This window comes from Clarias gariepinus, chromosome 10, assembly GCF_024256425.1.
Source record: "Clarias gariepinus isolate MV-2021 ecotype Netherlands chromosome 10, CGAR_prim_01v2, whole genome shotgun sequence".
NCBI lineage: Eukaryota > Metazoa > Chordata > Actinopteri > Siluriformes > Clariidae > Clarias > Clarias gariepinus.
The window spans coordinates 5,376,659-5,400,385 of NC_071109.1; the positions used below are offsets into that span (position 1 = coordinate 5,376,659).

Here is a 23,727-nt window from a genome sequence, read left to right on the forward strand (position 1 = left end):
ATTGGAGGGTCCACTGTGACAACCCCTTGACGGGAACAGCTGAAAGTTCAACAACAACCAATCTCCAACACTATAATCAGATTTTCGCATATTAAACCATTTAAAAAAGGCATGTAAATGAAATGAAATGAAATATGAAACAAATAGACATTAAAACTTACTTAACTCTAATTTATGATTTATTTTTTAATTTCCACTGAAAGTGGCTCACATTTTTTTTCTTGCTAACATTGTTGCTAACTCTCTTGGGTCCCATGGTGCTATGCCTTCGCTAAATATTGCACAAAATCTAAAAAAAAAAAAAAAAAAACATGTAAACTTGCTTCGCATAGCTTTCTGTTGACACAGTTTTGAACAGCTCATGGACATACAAACAACTTAGACCAGCATTTGGTTCAAGTTCATTCATTCATACACTGAAAATGCTTCGTATGCTGATAAAAATGTCTTACTAAATTTCAATTCATGCAGCAAAAATTTGTAAGAGAAATCATTTATATGCCGAGCCTCCGCTCTATTTATGCCACCCCTCACCTCTATTGAAGAAATGTGACCAAAAAAAAAAGGAATGAATGAGCATGATCAGGGATTACTTAAAGGCTTGGTGAAGTTGCATTATAAAAAGCCATGCAACAGAACTATGTTTAATAGTGAAAGTATTCCCATACACACACAATGTGATTTGAATTCACAGGATTGGGACTAAACAGCTGTGGGTGAACAAGAAAAACACTTGTTAGTGGGACTAATCAGAAAAAATGGCTTTTGCTAGGAATCATTAGGATTGGGCTTTCAATCAAATGCAAAATGTCATGTGGTCTGATGAGGATAGATTGCGCCTATTCTAGAGCTATGGGCGTGTCAGGATAAGAATGGAAGTGCATGAAGCGATGCACCCATCATGTATAGTGGACACTGTACAAGATTCTGAAAGCAGTGGTGTGATCTCGGGTTAATTCATTTGTTTAGTAACGTCATGTGGCAATAAAATAAAGTCAACTGACGACCTGCATATATTTAAATTGAATCCAGGACTGTGACAGAGCGGTTCTGGGAGCACAAGGAATCATTTTTCTCTAGTAGTGTCCAGTGCATTTGATATAAAAAAACTTTATTGACGCAGGTGTTCATACTGTATATCGTTCTGGTTGCTACACTCAGATATTTGAGACGCCTGTCGTTTGGCCAGTGGCTCTTAAATAATTCCAGCATGGGATGTTTTTTCTCGATAAGTCCCGTACCTGTCTGTTCTGCAGTTAACACCACTACACTGTTATTTTAGGTTTTCTACACATTTCCGGAATATTTAATATTTTATTTTTGCCTTTTTACAAACCTCATTATACATTTCAGTATTACTTCTTATGCATTCCGGGATATTTTAATCCTGTGTATACATTTGATTTGTAAGTTAATAATTTTAGACGTTTTATAGGCTATGCTGATTTGACATTGAAACCAGGGCCCGTTTTTTCAAAAGGTTTAATCCCGATAAAATTTATCCGGATTTAGTAATCCTTTTTTTCTTTTGAAAAACCCATTTTCAAGATTTGATCCAATCCTTTATCCAAAATCCTAGTGGATTACTTTTGAAAAACTGGGCCCAGATGTCCCTTGCTGAGAGGCACTGTTCGAAGGTCATATCTTGTCCTTGGAAAAAATAATTGTTTAATTTAATGCCTTAAATTCCTCACAAACAGTGAAGCATTATTCTTCTTTCACAGTCTGAGTATGTGGAAAAAGATGGTAAGGGATTGATTTAAGTTCTACCACCGTTCTACTTCAATTTGGACCATAAAGACACAGAGATGTTAATGGTATTTAACACTGGTGTCAAAAGTATTCACATTCATCACTTGAGTAGAAGTATAGATACTAGGGTTTAAAAAAGACTTCTTAAGAAGTTGAAGTATCAACTCAAGCTTTTTACTTAAGTAAAAGTACTGGTTTCAAAACTACTTAAATTATAAAAGTAAAAGTAACGTGAGGGGAAAAAAGCATTAAGGATAAAAGCTTAGGCTGTGCCACGGGCCTATATACTGCACTAACTAAAAAAAAGAAAAATGTGTTGTTTTGTTGTATTTTTTAACATCCATTTGGGATACTGTATATGGCAATTGAAAAAGAATGCATTTTAGTACAATGCAAATACATTAAAGAACCATATATGTGTACTACTGAGCATTACCATGTTTTATGGAGAAGATATGATAACTAGTTGCCTATAAGTATTTTAATGGTGCAAAAAGTCAAACTTCAGAGGCATGTCATATATATATATATCATTCCTGTTACCTTCCTCGCTGGTGCTTGGTTGTGACATTTCGCTCGAATCTTGAGTCTCTATCACGGACATCTTCGTCTACTTATCACAACGTTATCAACCAAAAATGCTATTTTATTTAAACGTCCTTGCTGGAGTGTGTGACGTGATGTCATGTGCAGGTGCGATGGATCGCGTACCAACTGATAGGGTGTCGGAATGGTGTGTTTATACTTCTCATCCAACCCCAATCAAATTCACTCCATCCGGATGGCGCGATTTATTCAGATGTTTTTTTTTTTTAATGACAAGCTGAAATAAATTAAGAGTAATGAGGCTGTTTTTAAAATGTAAGGAGTAAAAAGTACGGATAATTGCATGAAAATGTAAGGAGTAGAAGTAAAAAGTCGTCTGAAAAATAATTACTCCAGTAAAGTATAGATACCCCAAATTTTTACTTAAGTAAGGTAACGAAGTATTTGTACTTCGTTACTTGACACCTCTGGTATTTAAACTTATGTGACAAAGTCTTTGCTTCTTTTGATGCTTGACTCTAATACATACTGACTGCTCCTAAGAGTGTATTTTGTTTGCAATTATCCATCTTCCCTACATTTCCAGAACACTCTTACTTCTTACCTCACCATAAGGATCAGAAAATCTTGCTGTTCCTGAGGTTAAATAAGCAAAGCTAAAATCTGCTCAGATCCTAATGCATCCCTAAGCATCCTACCAAAGGTGTTATAGTTGTATAGATTTTAGTAAGGAAAAAATGGATTCATAAAAGTGAGAGCAAAATAAATACCCTCACCACATGCACATTTTACCTTTAACTTATCAGACTACTGTACATTACTAATGCTAATGGGTAAAAAACAAATCTCTGTAACATCATCAGTCAGACAATGAACACATATACAGCTTTATTATACATAGTTATAAATGACAGTAAAGCAGTGGAGCCCACATGTACAGGAAAACATCTGAAAAAGAAAAGAAATATAATGAGTAACTGCCAATGTCTAATTATATTTATAAAAAAATTTACGACTCCTTTCTCAAACTGAAAATTCATTCAACATATAATGAATACTTTACACAACACAAGTCAAAAATAAGTCATAAATAAACAAAATTAACTTTGACTAATTTTTTACATAAGTAATTTTTTATGAAAAAAATATGTATGTTTTCGTCAGGTTGAGTCAACAGATATGGACAGGACAGACTTAATTCGATTCTACCTTCTGGCATTGTGATTGTTTTATTTAGTTTGATTTGTCTCAAGCAGCTTTCTCTCTTTAAAAGTACTATATGTTTCTAATAAACACTAAAATGCTGTCTAACTTGTGTTGATTTTTAAAAAATGTCAAGTCTAGTAGAAAACAAAAATAGCACAAGTTTTTTTTTTATTATTTGTATTCGCAAATGCACATTTTTTAGATACAAAATTCAACCATTAATTGTTGTACTGAATATCACATTTAGGACAGATTCAGACTTTTCTCTGAAAGATCCAGTTTATATACAGTACTATGCAAAGGTTTTGACCCTCCCCTCCCTTCTTCCAGCCACACAGTGTCACATGAATCAACCTAAAGGCATGAACCAGTGAGAAACAGGTGTGGATTCTGACAGATGATCAGGTCAGTGATTAGTATACTGCAAATGCCGAACGGCTGGAACAGACGAGAGGGGAAAAGACGTTGCTGCTCAGGTTTTTACATAAACAACCTTTAGGCACTTTGCAACCTGTGACAGTAATAATTTTTTTTAATTTACAACCACATCATTTAATTTAATGTAAAGAAATGATGGAGGGCTCAAGACTTTTGCACAGTACTGTATGTATATATTTGCCTGTTTTTTATCTTAGATTGTGTTGTGAACATAGCCTTAAATGCCTAAGCGGTTCTTACACATTACTCCAGTCCGTTTCTTGTTTTGTATTCCTGCATGTCGCTTGAACGCTGTTTAAAGAGCTAATGGAGGAGGCAAAAAAAAAAAAAAAAGAGAGAGTATATATACACATTTAATTACGTGTAGTCACTGAACAACGTATAAGTCACAGAACTAGTTGTGAAACGTGTAATATTACCATCGCCCACAGGAGAGCTGTGGTCCCGAAGGTTAGGCCCACTCTTAGCATGTTCGGTCGGGAAGGATCTGGCTTGACTGCGGTAAAAGCATTTCTGCTCACGACTTTAGGAGAAAAAAAAAAGAGGAGAAGATTGATTGTCATGGCAGAGTTTCATGAAAATAAAAGTAAAAAAAACATCAAGATGGGAAAAAAAAACGGTACAGCAAAGCAGTTTAATAAGGAAGAAGAAAAAAAAAGAGATGCAAAAGGAAATCAAACATGATGGATGATATAAAGTAGTAAATAAACCACAGGACTATGTATATGCTTCATATGACATGCAAGAAAGCAAACACTTCGGGCCACACTGCTTTAGGAAAATAATCAATGTTTAGGATGCTAACGTAAAGCAGACAGTAAAGAGATGATTCTTTTTATTTTTACCTTTAATGCATTTAATAATACACATTATATACACCACATGCCTAATACTGAGTAGGTCCCCCTTTTGCAACCAAAACAGTGACAACCAAAATCTGTGTGCTCTGTCCCCTTTCTATCAGAGCCAACCAGCATTAACCTTTTCAGCAATTTGATCTACACTACTGTAGCTCTTCTATTGAATCAGAATACACGGGCTAGACCTTACTCCCCATGTGCATCAGTGAGCCTTGGACACTCATGACCCTGTGGCCAGGTTACCAGTTTTCTTTCCTTGGATCACTTTTGGTATGTCCTGACCACTGCAGACTGGAAACATCCCACAAGACCTGCAGATTTGGAGTTGCTCCGACCCAGTTTCCTTATGCATCACAATCTGGCCCTTCTCACAGTAGCCACATACTTAATATCTCATTAGAATGGCGAATGGAAGTGAGTGGAGTATTAGGTAGCGAGTGAAGATTTTTTCCTGGAGTAGATGTATTAGAAGCAGAAAAAATGGGTAAGCGTAAGGATTTGAGTGACTTTGACAAGGACCAAATTTTGACGGCAATAGGACTGGGTCAGAGCAACTCAAAAACTGCAGCTCTTGTGGGATGTTCCTGATCTGCAGTGTGACCAAAAATGATCCAAGGAAGGTAAACCGGTAAGCTGGCGACAGGCGTCAGGGTCAAGGGTCAAGGCTCACTGATGCACATAGAAATTAAGAAAAATGTTGTGATAGAAGGGTCTCAGAACACACAGTGCATCACTACTCAATGTTAGGCAGGTGGTCATAATGTCATGGCTGATGAGTGTACATATACTGTATATTAGCTAAATGTCTCATTACCTAATTATTAATGATTAAGTGCTTCTTTTTTAATGTTATTATAATCATGTGTTTAGCTTGGAGCATGCCCTAACTACCGGAACTGCTATTGAAGACAATTAATCAACACTATCTTTAACAAAAAAAGTCAAGAATATAATTGCTTATTTATGTGGTAGTTTATACCCAGACATTGGTACACACTAAGCTAACAGGCAACTGCTACTGCTAATAAGCTAAGCTAAGGTCAGCCATGCTAGCTTAAACAACCAAATGGAGATATCTATAAAGACTTAACGGTTATAAGAAAAAGATAAGTACCAAACTCCAAGATTACACACAGATCGATACTTACTTTTATTTAAAGCTGTAACCCGCAGTAATGAACGACCGAGAGGCATTTTAACATCAGAGGACGAGTGGCTCGATTAGCTCGGTGTTCGATTAAACTCTCCTGAACTGACAGAAACAGAGACACCGAGCAATCGATTTAGCGTTTAAATTAATGTTAAAATATTAAATAAGTAAAAACTCACCATTGTTTAAAAATAGTCGTTTGGAAGTATTAGGCTATAAAGAATTGAGTAGTACACTTAAAATTAACTAGATTAACCAAAAGACAAAAACAGAACACTATTTACACTATTAAACTAGTTATCTACCATTTAACCAGTTTAAATGTCTTGCATTTCAACCAAATCCAACTATTTATTAAAACCTTATATTCTTACAATTATATCCCTCTCAGTTTTAATGACCCTGCAAAAGTTTGTCACCCCAATCATTAAACCCATATATTCTGATTGAACACTCAGGTGCAGATCTATCCCCATCTTCCCTATTTTAATAAAAACTCATCAGCTGGTGATGTCAGGGTGTCGAGGAGGCTCGAGGTCCAGTTTACAACAGTGTGTTTGAGTTCAGTCAGGGCTCTGTGCTGGACACTCAAATTCTTCCACTCCAATTTGAACACACCATGTCTTTATGGAACACTTTATTGTGCACAGGGGCATTGTCTTCCTGGAACAGGTTTGGGCCTCTTAGGTCCAGTGAAGGGAGAGTGTAATGCTACTGCATGCAAAGACATTCTATACAATTGTGTGCGTCCAACTTTCTGCCAACTGTTTAAGGAAAAACCTTAAACATTAATAACAATATTATACAATAACATGTATAAATTAAATTGAAAAAGTGAGATCGAAATCACTTTTTCGATTTAATTAATACATGTCTTATCATTCAATTGATCAAACTTGTATGGGTGTGTCAGATTGCATAATGATTGACTCCTTGCAATCTCCTGGCAATCTAAATAACTCCTATACAACTATTTATAGCTGTGTACTTTAGGGGTTGCACAGCTATAGCTATAGTAACTATAACTATTAATTTCTAATTTTTTGATTATTAGATACTAATTTTTTTAAGTATAATAAAAGTTTTTAATGGTATCTTCATCACATCTCTTCTTTGCAGTAACTGATATTTGCGTCTTTCTTTTCAACTCTACATCCTACCTTAAATATTATAATCAGCCACTGTCACATGACTATGTACGCCTCAATAAAATAAACCATTTAAAAAATAAATAGTAGTATAAATACAGATGTGTGCAGTTTTATAAGTAAAACAGCAGAATATGTGAGAAAATATGAATTCTTCTGGTAACTTTGTCACACTTGCTCCTTTCTATTTTCATGCAAAATTCAGGGGCCTATTTATTTTATTTCATTTGATTTTCCATTTGAAAGCTGGTCTGTCATGTAATATGTTGCTTTTTTTTACAGGCATGCAAATGTTCTTAAGACATCACTAAGTAAATTTTTGTAAATCTCTTTGCATAGCTCTTTGCATGGGCCCCCCTGGGACTTGGGGTGGGGTCATCTGTACCATTTGACCCACCTGACGGTGAGGCTGAGCCTTTATTATCTGACTAAGGACGAATTTTAGAAGCATTCAGAAATACAGAATTTACGAAAACATTTGCAGATTAAAAAGACATCCAGTTTTAAAACTCTTTTTTTTTATGTGGATTGGTCTCATTATACAAATGGTGATACCTTTTTATTGACATTATATGTTTATCTCTTTTTTGTACTTTTTTTTTGTACAAAAAAGTACTACCATTTTAAAATTTGATATATATATTCCTTTTTTTTCTGAAGAAGAATTTTTGAGCTTTGGCCATGCGAATGTAAATATTTGTCATGCCAATAAATAAAAAAACATGCACCTTTGAATCATGAATGTTAATAGATAAATAGACAGACAGAAACATAGTTAGACAGATATACTGATAGATAGATAGATAGACAGGCAGGCAGGCAGGTATACAGATAGATAGACAGGCAGGTGGACAGACATACAGATAGACAGACATACTGTACATAGACAGACAGAAGAACAGATACTTTATTGATTCAAAAGGAAATTCCAGTGTCCAATGTATTAACCAAGCAAATATTTTAATTATCATTTAATAATTATTTAACGAAAAAGACATTAAAACGACTAGATTTTTTCAAATAATAAGATTTAAAGTGATTTTGTACAATAAAACAAACCTTAAGTATTACTGTTAGTAGTAGTATGCACTTTGTAAACAAAAATGACGACTTCTACTAATACAACAATAAAAGCGTATTTCTGTGTAGTTTTATGAATTTACCCGGAAGAGAAGCTCGGGCAGGTGCGCATGCGCAAACGGCTCAGGTCCCGGAGAAAAGCCGAGGCCGCCATGTTGGCTCCGTCACCACGTGAAGACTCCTGATCCAAACGCCAGGGAAGTTTCAGGGAAGCAGTTCTACTAGAACCTGGTCCTGTGCGAGAGGATTGTTTACGGCCCGGCTCCGGCTCTAATTAGTGTTCACAGCACACAGTGAGAGCAGTGACAGCAGCAGCCATGCCCTCAGGAACACTGCCGCCCAAAGAGAACGCGCTCTTTAAGAGAATACTGGTGAGTTATGGCATGTTCTGGAACAAACTACCAGTTTAGGAAACCACTTAGTACCTCTGGAGTCACTAACTAACCTGGTTAAAGTTAACTAAAGTTAGAAATAATGCTTCTTTATTCGTTTAGACAGCGAAAATAAGTAAAGTGTACTGACTCAAGGGGAGGAGTGCAAATGACATGTACATTCCCTGTATCAGTGCACTACAGAGGGGGTGACGTCACGCGTCATACGCCCTTTCGATTCTCACTATATAGTTATTAAATAGGGATTTGGAACCGAGCCATGGGGTTAGCCATCGTTTAAACCTGTTTCATGGTCAGTTACAGCTCTATGGTTACTCTAATGCAGTTATTTAACGAAGTATTATGATTTAAAACTGTACATGTTGTTTTTAAAATTAATATTTATATTGTTTTATAATATTTTAATTAGTTCTTTAGTTACTTGATACTCTAGTCTAGTAAATTCTAATATTTCAGCAAGTTGTCTTATATTAATCTTTAAACAAGGCATACATATCAAAAATTACAAAATATATAGTTTACATTTAGATGTAGTATATAGATAAAATATAGAATAATATTTTAATTAACTTTAAAAATGAAAAGGCAAATACATTATTTTTCTCTTTGCTTTTCAATACGCTTTGTCCATCTTTCTAAAAGCTTTCATATTCCCTCGTGAAAATAAAAAAAAAAACGAGCCGTGAATGCACCGCTGTCTTCAGTTCTTCATCAGAGGGGAATCTTTGTCCTTGAAGGGCTGCTTTCAGAGGACCAAACAGGTAAAAGTCAGACGTAGTGAGATCAGGACAATAGGGAGGATTAACACCCCAAAACAGAGTCGAAAGTTTGGGCAGAAGTGTGCGGACATGCATTGTCACGCTAAAGCACGCAAACGCCCTCGGATATCAGTCCTCTGCATTTAATCTGAAGTTTAATCTTCAGCTCTTCAATAAGCATTTCTCTGTAACGGGCACTGTTGATTGTTGAACCTTTTTCCTGATAATGTTCCAATACTGGCCTTTGAGAATCCCAGAAAAAAAGCGCTGATGAATTTTCCAGCTGATGGGCGAGTTTTGACCTATTTCTCTGTCGGCGATTGAGGATGTTTCCGTTCCACACTCTCGTAGTGATGGATCCGTGTCTCATCACCAGTAATGATTCTCTTTAAGAAACTTTTACGTTCCTTAGAGCATCGCTCAAAATTTTGTTTGCAGATCTCCAAGCACTCCTGTTCGGCACCGGGTACACTCTAAGGCCACAACAAAAAACATAACAAAACCCAAAATCACTTTGTGCTGCTGTTCTTTCGTTTAAATCACAAGAGGGGCATTTACTTTTGCTCATGCCAGTTACAAATGAAATAATGTAACACGTTAACACGTTCTCACCTGCACAGTGACTGGGGAGACAGAAGCCTTGAACAGAAAAGCGCTGATGAGACAGTGCAGCCAACAGGAGTTTTAATATAACTGGAGTGGGGATTATTTTTTACTCACCCTCTAAAAACAGTAGATTTATAAGATTTGGTGTTCGGAGTATAATCAGCTTTGGGGTGGTGTGCAGGAGCAGAGTTTTAGTTAACCAGGTTGAAATATCTCTCTCTCTCTCTCTAATGCATCAGAGATGCTACGAGCACAAGCAATACAGAAACGGCCTGAAGTTCTGCAAGCAGATCCTGTCCAATCCCAAGTTTGCCGAGCATGGAGGTAAGATTAGTGTAAACCCTGCCTTAATGCTCTGTGTGATTTGTTTAAACCTGATTTTTTTTTTTTTGTCGTTCACTGAGTGTTCTCTCTCTCTCTTTTTCGCTTTGTCTTTGCGTACCTGTGTGTGTGTCTCTCTCTCTCTCTCTCTTTCTCTCTCTCTATCAGAGACACTGGCGATGAAGGGACTGACTCTGAACTGTCTGGGAAGAAAAGAAGAAGCGTACGATCTTGTCAGAAAAGGTCTGCGCAACGACCTGAAGAGTCACGTCTGTATCCTTTTCAATGTCACGGTGAAATAGTTTTTATTATTGTTAGTTTATTAGTAACGTCATAACCTTTTGTAATTTCTCAGAGGTGCGGTCAAGTCAAAGCATTCACATTCACAGACGTACGGCCTTGCATCGTTCAAATGTTTTGCCGCGGCTAAGAGCCTCATCACCATATTGTGCTCGAAATCTCCTGTACATTTTAAACACCTTCATTCACAACAAAACTCCTGGTTTGACTTGCGCCTCTCACACATATTTAAAGTGGAATGTATTTGAGCATAGTTTTAAAGCGCTACTAACTCCTCGAGGTGGTTGGTGTGTGTATGTGTGCGCACACGCATGCATGCGCGTGTGTGTGGTTTCCTGTTTCTCCTTGACTCCACCCCCTCCGCAGGCTGGCATGTGTACGGTTTGCTGCAGCGCTCTGATAAGAAATACGACGAAGCTATTAAGTGCTACAGGAACGCTCTGAAATGGGACAAAGACAACCTGCAGATCCTGCGAGATCTCTCGCTGCTGCAGATTCAGATGAGGGACCTAGAGGGATACAGGGTGAGCTGGTCAGAGTTAGGAAAAGCAGGGGGGGGAAAGTTGGGTTTTAAATAGAAGTGGCATGATGCGGCGTACTGAAATGACTTTTTGTGTGTTTTTCTTGCAGGAGACGAGGTACCATCTGCTGCAGTTGCGTCCGGCTCAGAGAGCGTCGTGGATTGGATACGCCATCGCCTATCACCTGCTGCAGGACTATGAGATGGCGGCCAAAATCGTAGAGGAGTTTCGCAAAACCCAGCAGGCACGTTAGGAACACACACATACACATGAGTGAATATGATCTGCAAGATTTGTCTTCAAACTCCTTTTTTTTTTCTCTCTCTTTTTTTTTTTTTTTACTCAAATTTGCATCACTCAATCTAACCAATCGCAAACACACAGAAAGTACGGTCCCTCGGTCCTGCTGGACGTTGTTCCGTCGCTTTGCTTTTCGTTTGCATGAAGTTAAACTCTGCTTCATCACATCACCTTGCATTACATCACATCATCACTTCCTGTTGCAGTAAATCAACACCAAAAAAATTAAAATAATCCCGCAGCATTTCTTCTCTGTGAACTCAGGGTTAATAGATGTCTCTTTCTCCTTCTACTCTTGTCTTTTAAATAACTACTAACTTATGTATGTGTGTGGAGGTCATGTTTGATTATTACAAAAAAAATTTTTTGGCTGCAGACGTCCCCAGATAAGGTGGACTACGAGTACAGCGAGCTGTTGTTGTACCAGAATCAAGTGCTGCGAGAGGCGGGGCTTTTTAAAGAGGCCCTCGAGCACCTGATCAGTTACGAGAAACAGATCTGCGACAAACTGGCGGTGGAGGAGACCAGAGGTGGGTTTCGTTTACTTTGAAGACCACAACAACAAAAGAAAGACAAAAAGAAACAATAACAATTTAATGAAAAGTCAGTTCTGATTTCTGTCAGAATAGCTAATTAATTTTTCGATTCTGATCGTCAGATTAATTAATGATTTGGTTAAAATGTTTTAATGATCTATAATGAAATTTTTAAAAAATCGCACGTTTAGGTGAGCTGCTGCTAAAGCTAGATCGAGCCAGTGAAGCCACAGAGGTGTATCGACATCTGCAGGAAAGAAACCCTGAGAACTGGAGCTACTACCAGGGACTAGAGAGAGCACTGAAACCAGGTACCATACACCAACACACACACACGATTGCCATTAATCTCTGCATTGCTAAGGGCTGACTGTATACTTGTGTGTGTGTGTGTTAAGGGAGCGTGGAGGAGAAGCAGCAGATCTATGACGACGTCTGGGTGAAGTTCCCTAAAGGTTTAGTGCCCAGACGGCTGCCGCTCAACTTCCTTACAGGTAAGGGTGTGCGTTTTCTCAGCCTCACTGCATCTCTACTTAAATAAGCTTTTAGCAAGACTGTCCTCCAACCAGCTGAGATCTTTGATAGTTGTGGTAAAATCGGGACGGTTTTAGCGGTGTGTGTTTTGAGATACAGTGATGGTTTACACTTTGAGTGTATTAGAACATTAGAAATCTGTTGTTGTGGAGTTTGTTTGCGTTAGAAAAGCCACACCTGAGACTGAGCACCATTTAAACTGATAAACACAGACTGACGGGCACTGGCACCACACCTCTTTCTCTCAGACTGACGGGCACTGAGGCCACACCTTCCCTCAGACTGACGGGCACTGATGCCACGCTTGCTTCCCTCAGACCACACCACTGAGGCCACACTCCCCTCCCTTAGACTGACAGGCACTGAGGCCACACCTTCTTCCCTTAGTCTGATGGGCACTGAGGCCACACCTTCTTCCCTTAGTCTGATGGGCACTGCGGCCACACCTTTTTCCCTCAATCTAACGGGCACTGAGGTTACGCCTTCTTCACTCAGACTATCGGCCTCTGAGGTAGCCACGCCTCCATCCTACTCTGACTGACTGATGGGCACGAGATGGTCACGCCTCCATCCTGCTCTCTGACTGACTGATGGGCACGAGATGGCCACGCCTCCATCCTGCTCTCTGACTGACTGATGGGCACGAGATGGCCACGCCTCCATCCTGCTCTCTGACTGACTGATGGGCACGAGATGGCCACGCCTCCATCCTGCTCTCTGACTGACTGATGGGCACGAGATGGCCACGCCTCCATCCTGCTCTCTGACTGATGGGCACAGAGGCGGCCACGCCTGCATGCCAAATTCAATAGAACATTTGGTTGTTTAGGCCACACCTCCTTTACTAGGACTAACGGGCACTAACGCCATACCTATTGCACTAGCAACAGAACACACAAGCACAGTTTTTGTTTTATTATTTGCCATATTGTTTATTAGATCAATGCACTAAGGGGTAACAGTGTGTGTAGGTGCGTCACAATCCCACAGTTTCCTAAAATAAAGGAATGTAGTAGTCTGTTAATCACAGACTGTTATATTTTTTAAAATGATACTGTGACAGAAATCACTTATGTTTTGCTCTGCATGTGTTCAGGAGAGAAGTTCAGGGAGTGTCTGGATCATTACCTGAGGGTGAACCTCAGTAAAGGATGTCCTCCTCTCTTCACTACGCTCAAATCTCTCTATCACGACAAGGAGAAGGTGAGACGGACACAAAAGCACACAGCATGCTTTCTTATAGAGAGGAGTGTCAGTATGTGTGTGTTTTTGTCTGACGGACGAACCCTCAATAACGGCGGTCATGTTTGTAACGTGTCGCGTGGCAGGTGTCTGTCATCGAGCAGATGGTGGTGAGCTACGAGGCCAGTTTGAGGAGCTGCAGGATGTTCAGCCAAAACGGTAAGTCATCAGCGTGGCAGTGAGAAGGAATCGTAAAACTTGCACAGCGTGAAACCAGGCATCCGCTGAGTGCAGACTGCATTTTTATGGAATTTGTAAAAACGTGCAGCACACACTAACGACGTTACCCGAGTTATAACCAAACCGACCTGAAATGTGTTCTTTGTATTGTTACTAGGAGAAATCAAAACAAATACACACACAAAGAGAGGTGCCAGGCTTGCAGCTGCGTGTGCTCTGACATGCAAGAAAGAAAAGCACAAATCACTAGAATAATTGCTGGCTGCAAAAAAACAAGCTGTCGGTTCACATTAACGGCACGGCGATTGAGATAATGTGTAACACGTGCGCTGTCGCTAGATTCCGTATAATCAAGTTTCCATGCTTCTTTTCAACAAATGTTTTTTTTAATTTTTTTTTTATTGTTGGTTTGTTTGTTTAAAACCAAGTGAAGTTGCAAAATGCAGTAGCAACCAGTGCAGAAAAAGGAGTGGAATTTGAGAAAAAATTACACACACACACACACACTTAAACCTAACACAGTTTAATAGTAGTTAGGAGTTAGAATAGAAGTTATTCATTAACCTAATCGTGTAGCAATGTCCAGTACAGGCGAGTCCGCGCCCACTCTACTCAACCCCATTGTGTCGTCCTCTTGTTGTAGCTCGTCCACCTTTTAAATGTTTAATGCTTTACATATCCTGAGATGCTTTTCTTTTGATTCACTATGCCACTGAAAAAAATTTAATAAATAGGATTACATTTTGGCGTATTCTGATGTTTGATGAGAACCTGAACTGAAAGCTCTTATCCTGCATCCGCACGATTAAACACGTTCTGTGCATGCTAATGCTACGTGAGCAGGTGGAAATTAGAGGCGTTCTTATTAAAGTGTCCGGTGATGGTATGATTTATTTATTGATTGATTGATTTGCTTGCTTAAATTTTGTCTCAAACCTCAAATCAGGGCCTGCTCCTGGAAAACAGACAAAGAATAACAGAACGAGTCGAACATGGTCAAGTACGATGTTGAAAGGCTAAATGAAAAGTGTGTGTGTGCAGATGATGAGGGAAAAACGGAGCCTCCCACCACCCTGCTGTGGGTGCAGTATTTCCTCGCCCAGCATTTCGATCATATCGGGCAACACACAGTCGCCCTGGAGTACATCAACACGGCCATCGATAGCACGCCGACGCTGATCGAGCTTTTCCTCATCAAGGCCAAGATCTACAAGGTAGAACACACACACACACACAAACACACTCGATTTTCCAGTGTAGTCTTCCTTTAAAAAAAAAATTTAATTCTTCTTTCACTGATCTTGTCTTGTCTTGCTCTGAAAAACTCTCAAACTCTTCCTCTGCTCTTTATTACTCGGCACTTCCACGCAAACACACTGCTGTATTTTCTTTACAGTACCGCTTCACCTCTCTGGGTGGAGTTCTGTATTCGTATTCCCAGGTCTCGCTCTCCCTCAAGACTTTTCCACTCCATTCTTCCTTTAATTCTTTAATTTAATGCCTGCTTTCCTGATCAGTGACTTCACATTCTGTAGACTTTAAACACTCCCCCTAGTTCTCGGCACTGTGCCACCATATCTATCGTCTCCTGCACTTATTTCCAGGAGCAGAACGAGCTCCTCAGTCTCATTTTCAAATAAAGTGCTGTTAAGGTTGCTATGTCCAGTTCTTGATGATTAATACTTCCTCTTTTTGTTTTTACTTTATCACATCTACTTTGGCTTGTATTAAATGTGCATATCTCACTTTTGATCCATTATGCCAGTGGTATGGCTGCTTTTTTTTTTTTTTTTTTTTCCTTGTTATTTTTTTCCTCCTTTTCCAAAGTTAATGTTGATGTGGAGCGTTTAATAGAGATGTGTGTCACCAAGGATATGATATCACAGTGTACATACCAGTTTGATTTGTATTGCAATAATTTTTTAAGGTATTGTTGATTTTATAAATTCAGTAAAATTACATTTCTTGTTTTTTTTTTTATATTATGATTTTATAAATAAAATAAAAAAATAATTTTAGGTATTTTATTTATTCAGTAAAATATATTTTTTCAATATTGTGATTTTATAACTAGTGAAATAAAAATAATTTTAGGCATCGTGATTTTCATAAATTCAGTAAAAAATAAATCATGATTTTATAAGTTCAGTAAAATAATTTTTTTAACATTTTATATAAGGTATCGTAATCATATAAATTGTGTCAAATAAAAAATGTATAATAATTCTAGGTACAGTGGAACCTCGGATTACGAGCATAATTCATTCTGGAAGCAGGCTCGTATTCCAAAAAAATTTGTCGTAAACCAAATTTAATTTTCCCATAGGGAATAATAGAAACTTAAATTATTCGTTATACAGCCCAAAAAAATAAATACATTAAAATTATTAATACGAAATATAAAGTAAAAACAAAACAAATTAACCTGTACTTTACCTTAAAATTTTTTTTTAAAATAAATCCCGACAGATAAGTGTTTTCATTTGTGCACGCAGGGTGTGTGTGTGTAATATGTGCGTGCACACGCACACACACACATTAACGGATAGACCATTTTTAAAACCGTTTAAAAATTAGCAAGGAACATCCTTAGTCACACTCGCGTGAACGCATACTAACAGGATCATTGCTGTAAAGTAAATCAACAACAAAAAACAAATTAAACAGCTCCTCACCTTTTGAAAACAATCGCGACAGAGAGGAGTTTGTGTGTTTGTTTGGCAACCTGAGAGGAGGGGGGCTGAAGGGAGGCTCGCTCGCGTTTACAGCACCCTTGCGTGAAACATGATACTCGGTGCTCGTAAACTAAGACAATGCTCGTTTTTCAAGTCAAAAATAATTAAAAATCGTTGCTCGTCTTGCAGAACACTCGTAAACCACGTACTACTCGAAATCCGAGGTTCCACTGTATTGGGATTTTATAAATTTTATTTATATTGTAATTTTATAAATTTAGTGAAATAAAAATTAATTTTAGGTATCGTGTTTTATAAATTCAAAATTATAAATTTTATAAATTTCATATTTTTGCAACTCACATGCGTGTGTATACATAATAATAAAAAAAGATTTTCGAGTCCGTATGGTGCTGCACATAAAAGTCCCGTTAACTATTTTCAACTGCTCCCATCAAGGGGTTGCCACAGTGAACCATCTGTAAATAACTTGACACAGGTGTTTTTACAACTGAATTCCCTTCCTGACGTAACCCTCTTGGGATTCGAAATGGCTCCAAGTCCTCAGATCCTCAGACCTAGAGCCTTAGCCTCCTGAGCCACCACTTCCGTACACAAAAACTTCTAATACATCACAGAATCTATGTACATATTATTCCTTTCCCCATCTCTAACATTTAGTCTAACCCTGGTGGACTAGTGGTTACTATATCACACTTTCATCTGTTTCTTTTATATTTATAATTTTTTTTCCATAAAGTTTGTATAAAAATATGTGACAGGTTTTAAAAGTTTTGCTCTTTCGTCTCTAGCATGCCGGAAACATTCAGGAAGCCGCACGCTGGATGGATGAGGCCCAGGCGCTTGACACTGCAGATCGCTTCATCAACTCCAAATGCGCCAAATACCTCCTGAAGGCAGGGATGATCAAAGAGGCAGAGGAGATGTGCTCCAAATTTACCCGGGTTAGTGTGAATCAGTGCAGCCGTACTGTAAAGATCAACGGAAAAGTCAAACTAAATTTTTTTTTAAATACAAATTTAGCAAATACTAGCTGAAGTATGCGTCAATGCAGCGTAGGTGAAGAGTTTTTAAAAAGGTGAAGCTAAAAATAATCTGCTGATCTTTAATGTAATCAGTGATATTATTATTATTTCAGGTTGAAGCCCACGTACATGTGTCTGTCTTTCTGTACAGCAGAACTCTCTGTCTAACGTATCAATACAAAGAAATCACATTTTGTAAGGTTGAGGAGCTTACACCTTGTTTACACTAAGTTGTAAATCTTTGGTCTTTGTCAGACAAATACACTACCTGTTTGGTATCCGGAGAGTGAATCACAGATGAGAAATGGAAAAAGTAGTTTGGATAAAGATGAAGTTTTGTTTTAAAACTTAAAACTTCAGCGCGTTAAAATAAATATACACTTGTACCACTTAAGCAATTAAAATATTAACTAATCCCAGTAAAAATATTTAGTTTAGCTTCTTTAATTATCCTATTGGTGCTAGTGAATATAAATCGAGCAAGTTAATTATAAGTATCTTATTAAATCCAGCACATAACTGTTCATAACATCACTTTTACTCGGGGTTTTGCTCAATCATTTATGGTGCAGTTTAAACTCCAGGCAGATATCCAAGTACTGCAAAGGTTTCATAAAATTCTAAAGGCTTGCGTGATTTTGTGACAAAAGGACAGACAGACAGAAAATATTCTGAGACTGGTTTCTGGTTCTCCAGTGTATGAAATGTTAAAGATATCATTGAAAGAGCGGGTTCTGACCAACTACAGACAAAACCTTTGTTTTATTTATTTATATAGTAGATCTCCTTACGGTGGTCATCTGGGGTTTTAGCACGGCTCCAGCTCTGGAAATGGAAAAGAAACACAACACACTTTTAGCCAATCATAAACAGGGGGTGTGTTTGTTCTCAATAATGTTTTATAATTGAGGGAGATTCTGAGTCTCGCGAAAGCTGCGACACTGTCCGTACCTTTTGGGGGACAGAGCTTCTGAAGGGAGGGGTCTGTTTTTTTGCGGAGTGGGGGTTGGGCTCAAATGTTAATAGTCGTCCTCCTTTAAAATGAATGTGTATATCAGAGAAAAGTGGGATTTAAAAAAAAAAAAAAAAGTTTAACAATCAGCCTGTTTTATTATTATTTTTTAAATTTCTCAATGTTTTTTTTTTGTTGTTTTATTATTGTATTTACTTATTTCCATGGGTTTGTGTGTTTTATAGGAAGGCACGTCGGCGGTGGAGAACCTGAATGAGATGCAGTGCATGTGGTTTCAGACCGAATGTGCTCTGGCGTACCAGGCCATGAACAAATACGGAGAGGCGCTCAAGAAGTGCCATGAAATCGAGCGAGTAAGTCAACGTCGTCTTTTATTTATTTATTTTTTTTATTTAATTTGTGTTGTGACGCTTTTACTTTTATTCTTTTAAAAAATAAATTCCCCTTCATCGTTCTGTCTGCAGCACTTCGTAGAGATAACAGACGACCAGTTTGACTTTCACACGTACTGCATGAGGAAGATGACGTTACGATCCTACGTGGCTCTGCTCAAGCTGGAGGACGTGCTGCGCATGCACCCATTCTACTTCAAAGCCGCACAAACCGCAATTCAGATCTACCTCGGTCTCCATGACAACCCGCTATGTGATGACAGCAAGGAGTCGCAGGCAGACAACAGTAAATCTCTCACACACATGCACTTTAAAGGTTAAAGAAGCGGTTAGTAAATGTTTTGGCGCGCCCTGCTGTCTGAAAGGGGAATTACAACGCATCAGGTTTGACCCTGTCAGCAAAACCTGAAGATATGTGAGGATGAATCGAAAAAAAGGGGGCGGATTTTCATCCATGCCCAGAAACAGACACACCGTTTAGATTTAAAAAATAAATAAAAAGCGACACAGTTAAAAAAAGTTTGTTTGTTTCGCAATGTGTCTTGTTTTGTTTTTCCCCCATAAAGTCAGCTTGACTGATAAGGAGATGAAGAAACTGCGGAACAAACAGAGAAGAGCGCAGAAGAAAGCCCAGCTGGAGGAGGAGAAGAAGAACGCGGAGAAGGAGAAACAACTGAAAAATCAGAAGAAGAAGAAGGAGGAGGATGAGGAGGAGATTGGAGGACCAAAAGAGGAGCTCATTCCCGAGAAACTGGCGAAGGTAAGCGTCTAGGAAAACAAGGACCTGAAGGAAAATAAAATAAATCTTTAAATTGAGATTGGATGAAAATGTTTAAAGCACTTAATCGAATATCTACTTTTTTTTTTTTTTTTTTTTTTGTCTCTTACGTGCTGATTTCTTTGTCAGATTGAAAATCCCCTGGAGGAGGCGGTAAAGTTCCTGATCCCCTTGAAGAACCTGGTGAAGAACAGAATCGAGACGCACCTCCTAGCCTTCGAAATCTACTTCCGCAAAGGTGAGCAGACGAGTAAAGCTGAGACGGTAACGCTCATCTCGTCTTGTCTTAGCCCCATGTCTCACTGTGTGTGCGTGTTTACAGAAAAATACCTGCTGATGCTGCAGTCGGTGAAGAGAGCACACGCTTTAGACCCCGACCACCCCTGGCTTCACCAGTGCCTCATCCGGTTCTTCAAAGGAGGTGTGTAGATGAGGCACATTTTGTATTTTGTTCTTGACACACTTATGAGCGTGTGCACCCTGTCTCACAACCTCATTCCTTTGCACCGTGTGTGTGTGTGTGTTGACAGTGGCTGATGGGAAGAGTCTGCCTCAGCCCGTACACACCGTTCTGAAGCAGGAGATCACGCGTCTTTTCGGAGAAAGTGACCCCAAGTCCTACAACAAGAACTTCCTGAGCAAGCACTCCAGCTCCATACCTCACAGAGTAGCAGGTACACACTTAAGGGGAGGAGGTTGTAGGAAGATGTGTGTGAAGAAGAACTGAGGGAGGAAAAAAAAAATCTATAATCTTTATAAAAACGATTTATAATGGAGATGAAGCGGTCGATCAGCCAGTGACCAGAAAGATCTTTCAGAAAGACCAGAAAGTTTTCAGTTTTTGATGGGCCGTGAACGGTGATCCGCTTGAGATATAAACGATTCTGTACCGAGTGTAGAAGCTTCCAAGCAGCGCAACAGAAATGCATTTTTAGGGCGTTAAATTATAAAAAATTTCACAAACCTTCCGATCTGCCTTTTTCTCCAAACTTAAACCTGTGAGGGAATTAATCTCAAACCCGCTCATTACACACGCTTACACCGGTCTCATAACACCTGCAAGCGCTACTTAGTCGAAAAAATCGCAGCCACTCTCTCATTGAAAACAAAGTTTGAACAAAGAAAGTCTTTTCTCTATAATCCTACAGGTGGCGCACTCTGAAGTATTTATACATGTTCACTCCGTGTGGTAGGCAGAGAAACGCGCTATGGAGTTAAATGTTAAACTCTTGTATTTAAAGTTGGTTTGTATTGTTCAAATGCAGCATTTTTTTTTTTTTTTTTTTTTTAAGTAAGAAAACTAAAAATGTTTCCACGTTTTAAGGAACGTGTTGCGTTTACTGTCTCATTAAACTTTTTAAACGGGTTAAAATTGTAACAAAATCAGGGAAAAATTAAATATCAAACTGGGATATTCATTATGTAGTAATTAATCGAATCAGCTCTCAGGTATCGTGATATCATATCAGTGTCCTGTAATTAAGTAAAAGTAGAGATTCATTTCCTTTGGCAAATGTTACCCAAGTAAAAGTACAGGTTGTCCATTTGTGTGTGCACTGAAGTCATCACCTTCAAGTATCAAGCTCACAATAGCTTTTTTCTGCATATTTCAAAATAAATCTTTCTTTCTCTTATCCGATTGTGAACATGCTGTTTTTGTCTCCATCTGCAACCAGCTTCGCGTTATTACGAAGGAAGGTATCTTGAAGGAAAGTCGTCACGTAGTTACGCATAATAAACAGCAGATGGTGACATTTACGCTTCAAATACCACAAAACCAATTTGGTTAAGTAAAGTGAGGCCGTGCAAAAATTTAGTAAAGTACAAGTACAGATATTTGCTCCAGTTTTGTGTGGAGTAAAAGTAAAAAGTATCCTGTAGTTAAACTAAAGTACAGGTGGGTAAAATGCGCCCTTGAGTACATGTACTTATTAACCTTTCACCTCTGCTCAAAGGCGCGAAGATGATGGTGTATCTGGATCCCTCGTCTGAGAGCACAGCTGCCGAGTTGGCCACATCACTGGATCGGTCTCTCACCGGCAGAACCATAAAGGTACCAGTAGTACATTAAAAATTAGTTCCTGTTTGCGTAGCTGAGGCGGCTGTTTGGAGAATATACAGATGGTGGTTCATTTATACAACACATAACGTTTGCTGTTTTCTTTTCATAATCACATTTATCTTTGTGTGTGTGTATTAGACGTGCACGGACGTCTTGCAGGCCTTAAAGGATGGCAGCTTGGGCTCAGAGCAGCAAAAGGTTCTGGAGTCGTACCGCGCCTCCTGCCATGCCCTCTACCCTTATTGCTTGGCGTTCATGCCGCCAGGTTACCACGACAACGCCTCCATCACCACCAACGGAGACGTGTCATCCGGCGACCACGAAGACGTGACCAATGAAATATAAGACGTTTAAGTGGGGGGTGGGAAGGGTGGGGGGGGTAAAGTGTGTGTTTGGATTTGAATATGCCTGAGATGTGTGACTCTACTGTAGAAACCGGACCAGACTGTCTGTCTGTTTTTACGTTAGATTTCTCTTTGCTTTCTTTCTTTCTTTCTTTCATTCTTTGTTTTATCATAATCGTAGCTAACGACTACTCGAACCTGTACCAGAGAGAACGGAGCGTAGATGAGGACGGCGCGGATGAACCGCGCGTCCGATGCGTGCAGCTGCTTCTTATGTTTTTAAGAGTAATTTATATAAAGAACAATCGACAAGGAGCGCTTCTCGAGTCAGTGTGCCAAATGAGAGGGGCGGAGCTTATGACAGGGTGTGAATAAAGGGAGGGGGGGGTCAGCGGCAGGGGTGATACAGCTGCTAAGGAGAGACTGATAGTTGTTTTTTTTTTTCACTTTGTCTGCTTTTGCTCTTCTTCTATCGTCTTCCGAATTTGTTAGAAGTCCTGGCTTTTTGCTAGTTAACTACTATTACCCATACAAATCCACTTTCCCTCTCTCAAATTATTATTATTATTTTTTTTTTTTAACAATTGGTTTTGAAATCTGATGCCGTATTTTCCAGGACAAGAACCTCTCCATCCTACCGCTGTCTAAACTCTGGGTTATTGTTGTTTGAGAGACACACACAAATAAAAACCAACTGAATTTCAAATGATATGACGAGAAAATTAATACACAGTCAGGTGCAGAACACCTTGCACACGCTTTGGACAAAATAAAGAAGAGATTTATTTAAAAAGTTGTACGTCTATATGTAATTCTTATTTTTCGTAAAAACCGTATGATGTATAGAGTTCTCGAATACTCTTGCTTTTATTTCTGCCTTCATTATTGTCTGATTTTAGACAAGGTGTTAGTTGGAGGGCCTCCTCTTTAGGGCCCTCAGGACCGGGAAGCTGTATCACCCTAAATTGTGCACATAAAACCTATCTAAATGTTTAGTCAGGTCTTCCTGAGGTCAGTGGAACGGGGGGAAAAAAACTCCAACCTTGCATGTTTTTGGTCCGATTGCAAAACAAGAGGGGAGCTAAAAAAAAAATGGTAAAAATGTCAATTAAAAAATTATTCACTCTCAAAAATGACACTAAAATCCCTGCAGAAATCACTCCATAGACTATAATGGGATCAGCAGAATGGATGCACTAGAAAAAAGACAAAAAAAACACTTGGATAAACTGCCATCCTGAGCTTAATTTTTAAAATACACACCTGAAACTTGATTTCCCACGAATTTAAAGCCTTCTCTTTCAAACAAACCAAGAATGAAAGCTCTAGCATTTACAGGTTCTCTGATATAAGTTAAAACAACATAGGATTGCCATTGGCTTTAATGTTTAAACTGGCTATATAATCTATACCTGTGAGTTTCGTGTGCAGGGGAGGGGCAGCTGCAAGCCACGCCCCCATTGCCTGTCTCACACATGCTCTCTGGAATCACAGACAGTAAACACACTCGTATCTTTAGAACTGTACTGTATGGGCTGGAACTGTGCATTTTCAGTGTTTCGCACAAAAAAAGGTTTTTATGCCTAC

The 23,727-nt window shown here is 38.8% G+C and overlaps 2 protein-coding genes across 2 annotated transcripts; one reads left to right on the forward strand and one right to left on the reverse strand.

The window, feature by feature from the left end:
* Positions 1-3,169: 3,169 nt before the first annotated feature.
* On the reverse strand, positions 3,170-6,053 carry ndufc1 (NADH:ubiquinone oxidoreductase subunit C1). Its single transcript, XM_053506336.1, has 4 exons — positions 5,951-6,053; positions 4,362-4,465; positions 4,183-4,245; positions 3,170-3,246 (listed from the first exon to the last, which is right to left on the reverse strand). The coding sequence occupies exons 1-3, from the start codon at positions 5,994-5,996 to the stop codon at positions 4,186-4,188; spliced, it is 210 nt and encodes a 69-aa protein (XP_053362311.1). The 5' UTR covers positions 5,997-6,053; the 3' UTR covers positions 3,170-3,246; positions 4,183-4,185.
* A 2,223-nt stretch (positions 6,054-8,276) lies between these two features.
* naa15a (N-alpha-acetyltransferase 15, NatA auxiliary subunit a) lies at positions 8,277-22,933 on the forward strand. The gene is made up of 20 exons (XM_053506281.1): positions 8,277-8,551; positions 10,176-10,260; positions 10,426-10,530; positions 10,924-11,081; positions 11,188-11,322; positions 11,755-11,908; positions 12,106-12,225; positions 12,313-12,408; positions 13,545-13,651; positions 13,777-13,849; positions 14,912-15,084; positions 17,358-17,510; positions 18,789-18,917; positions 19,029-19,242; positions 19,523-19,716; positions 19,864-19,972; positions 20,057-20,155; positions 20,265-20,408; positions 21,690-21,787; positions 21,935-22,933. The coding sequence occupies exons 1-20, from the start codon at positions 8,498-8,500 to the stop codon at positions 22,139-22,141; spliced, it is 2,607 nt and encodes an 868-aa protein (XP_053362256.1). The 5' UTR covers positions 8,277-8,497; the 3' UTR covers positions 22,142-22,933.
* The last annotated feature ends 794 nt before the right edge of the window (positions 22,934-23,727 follow it).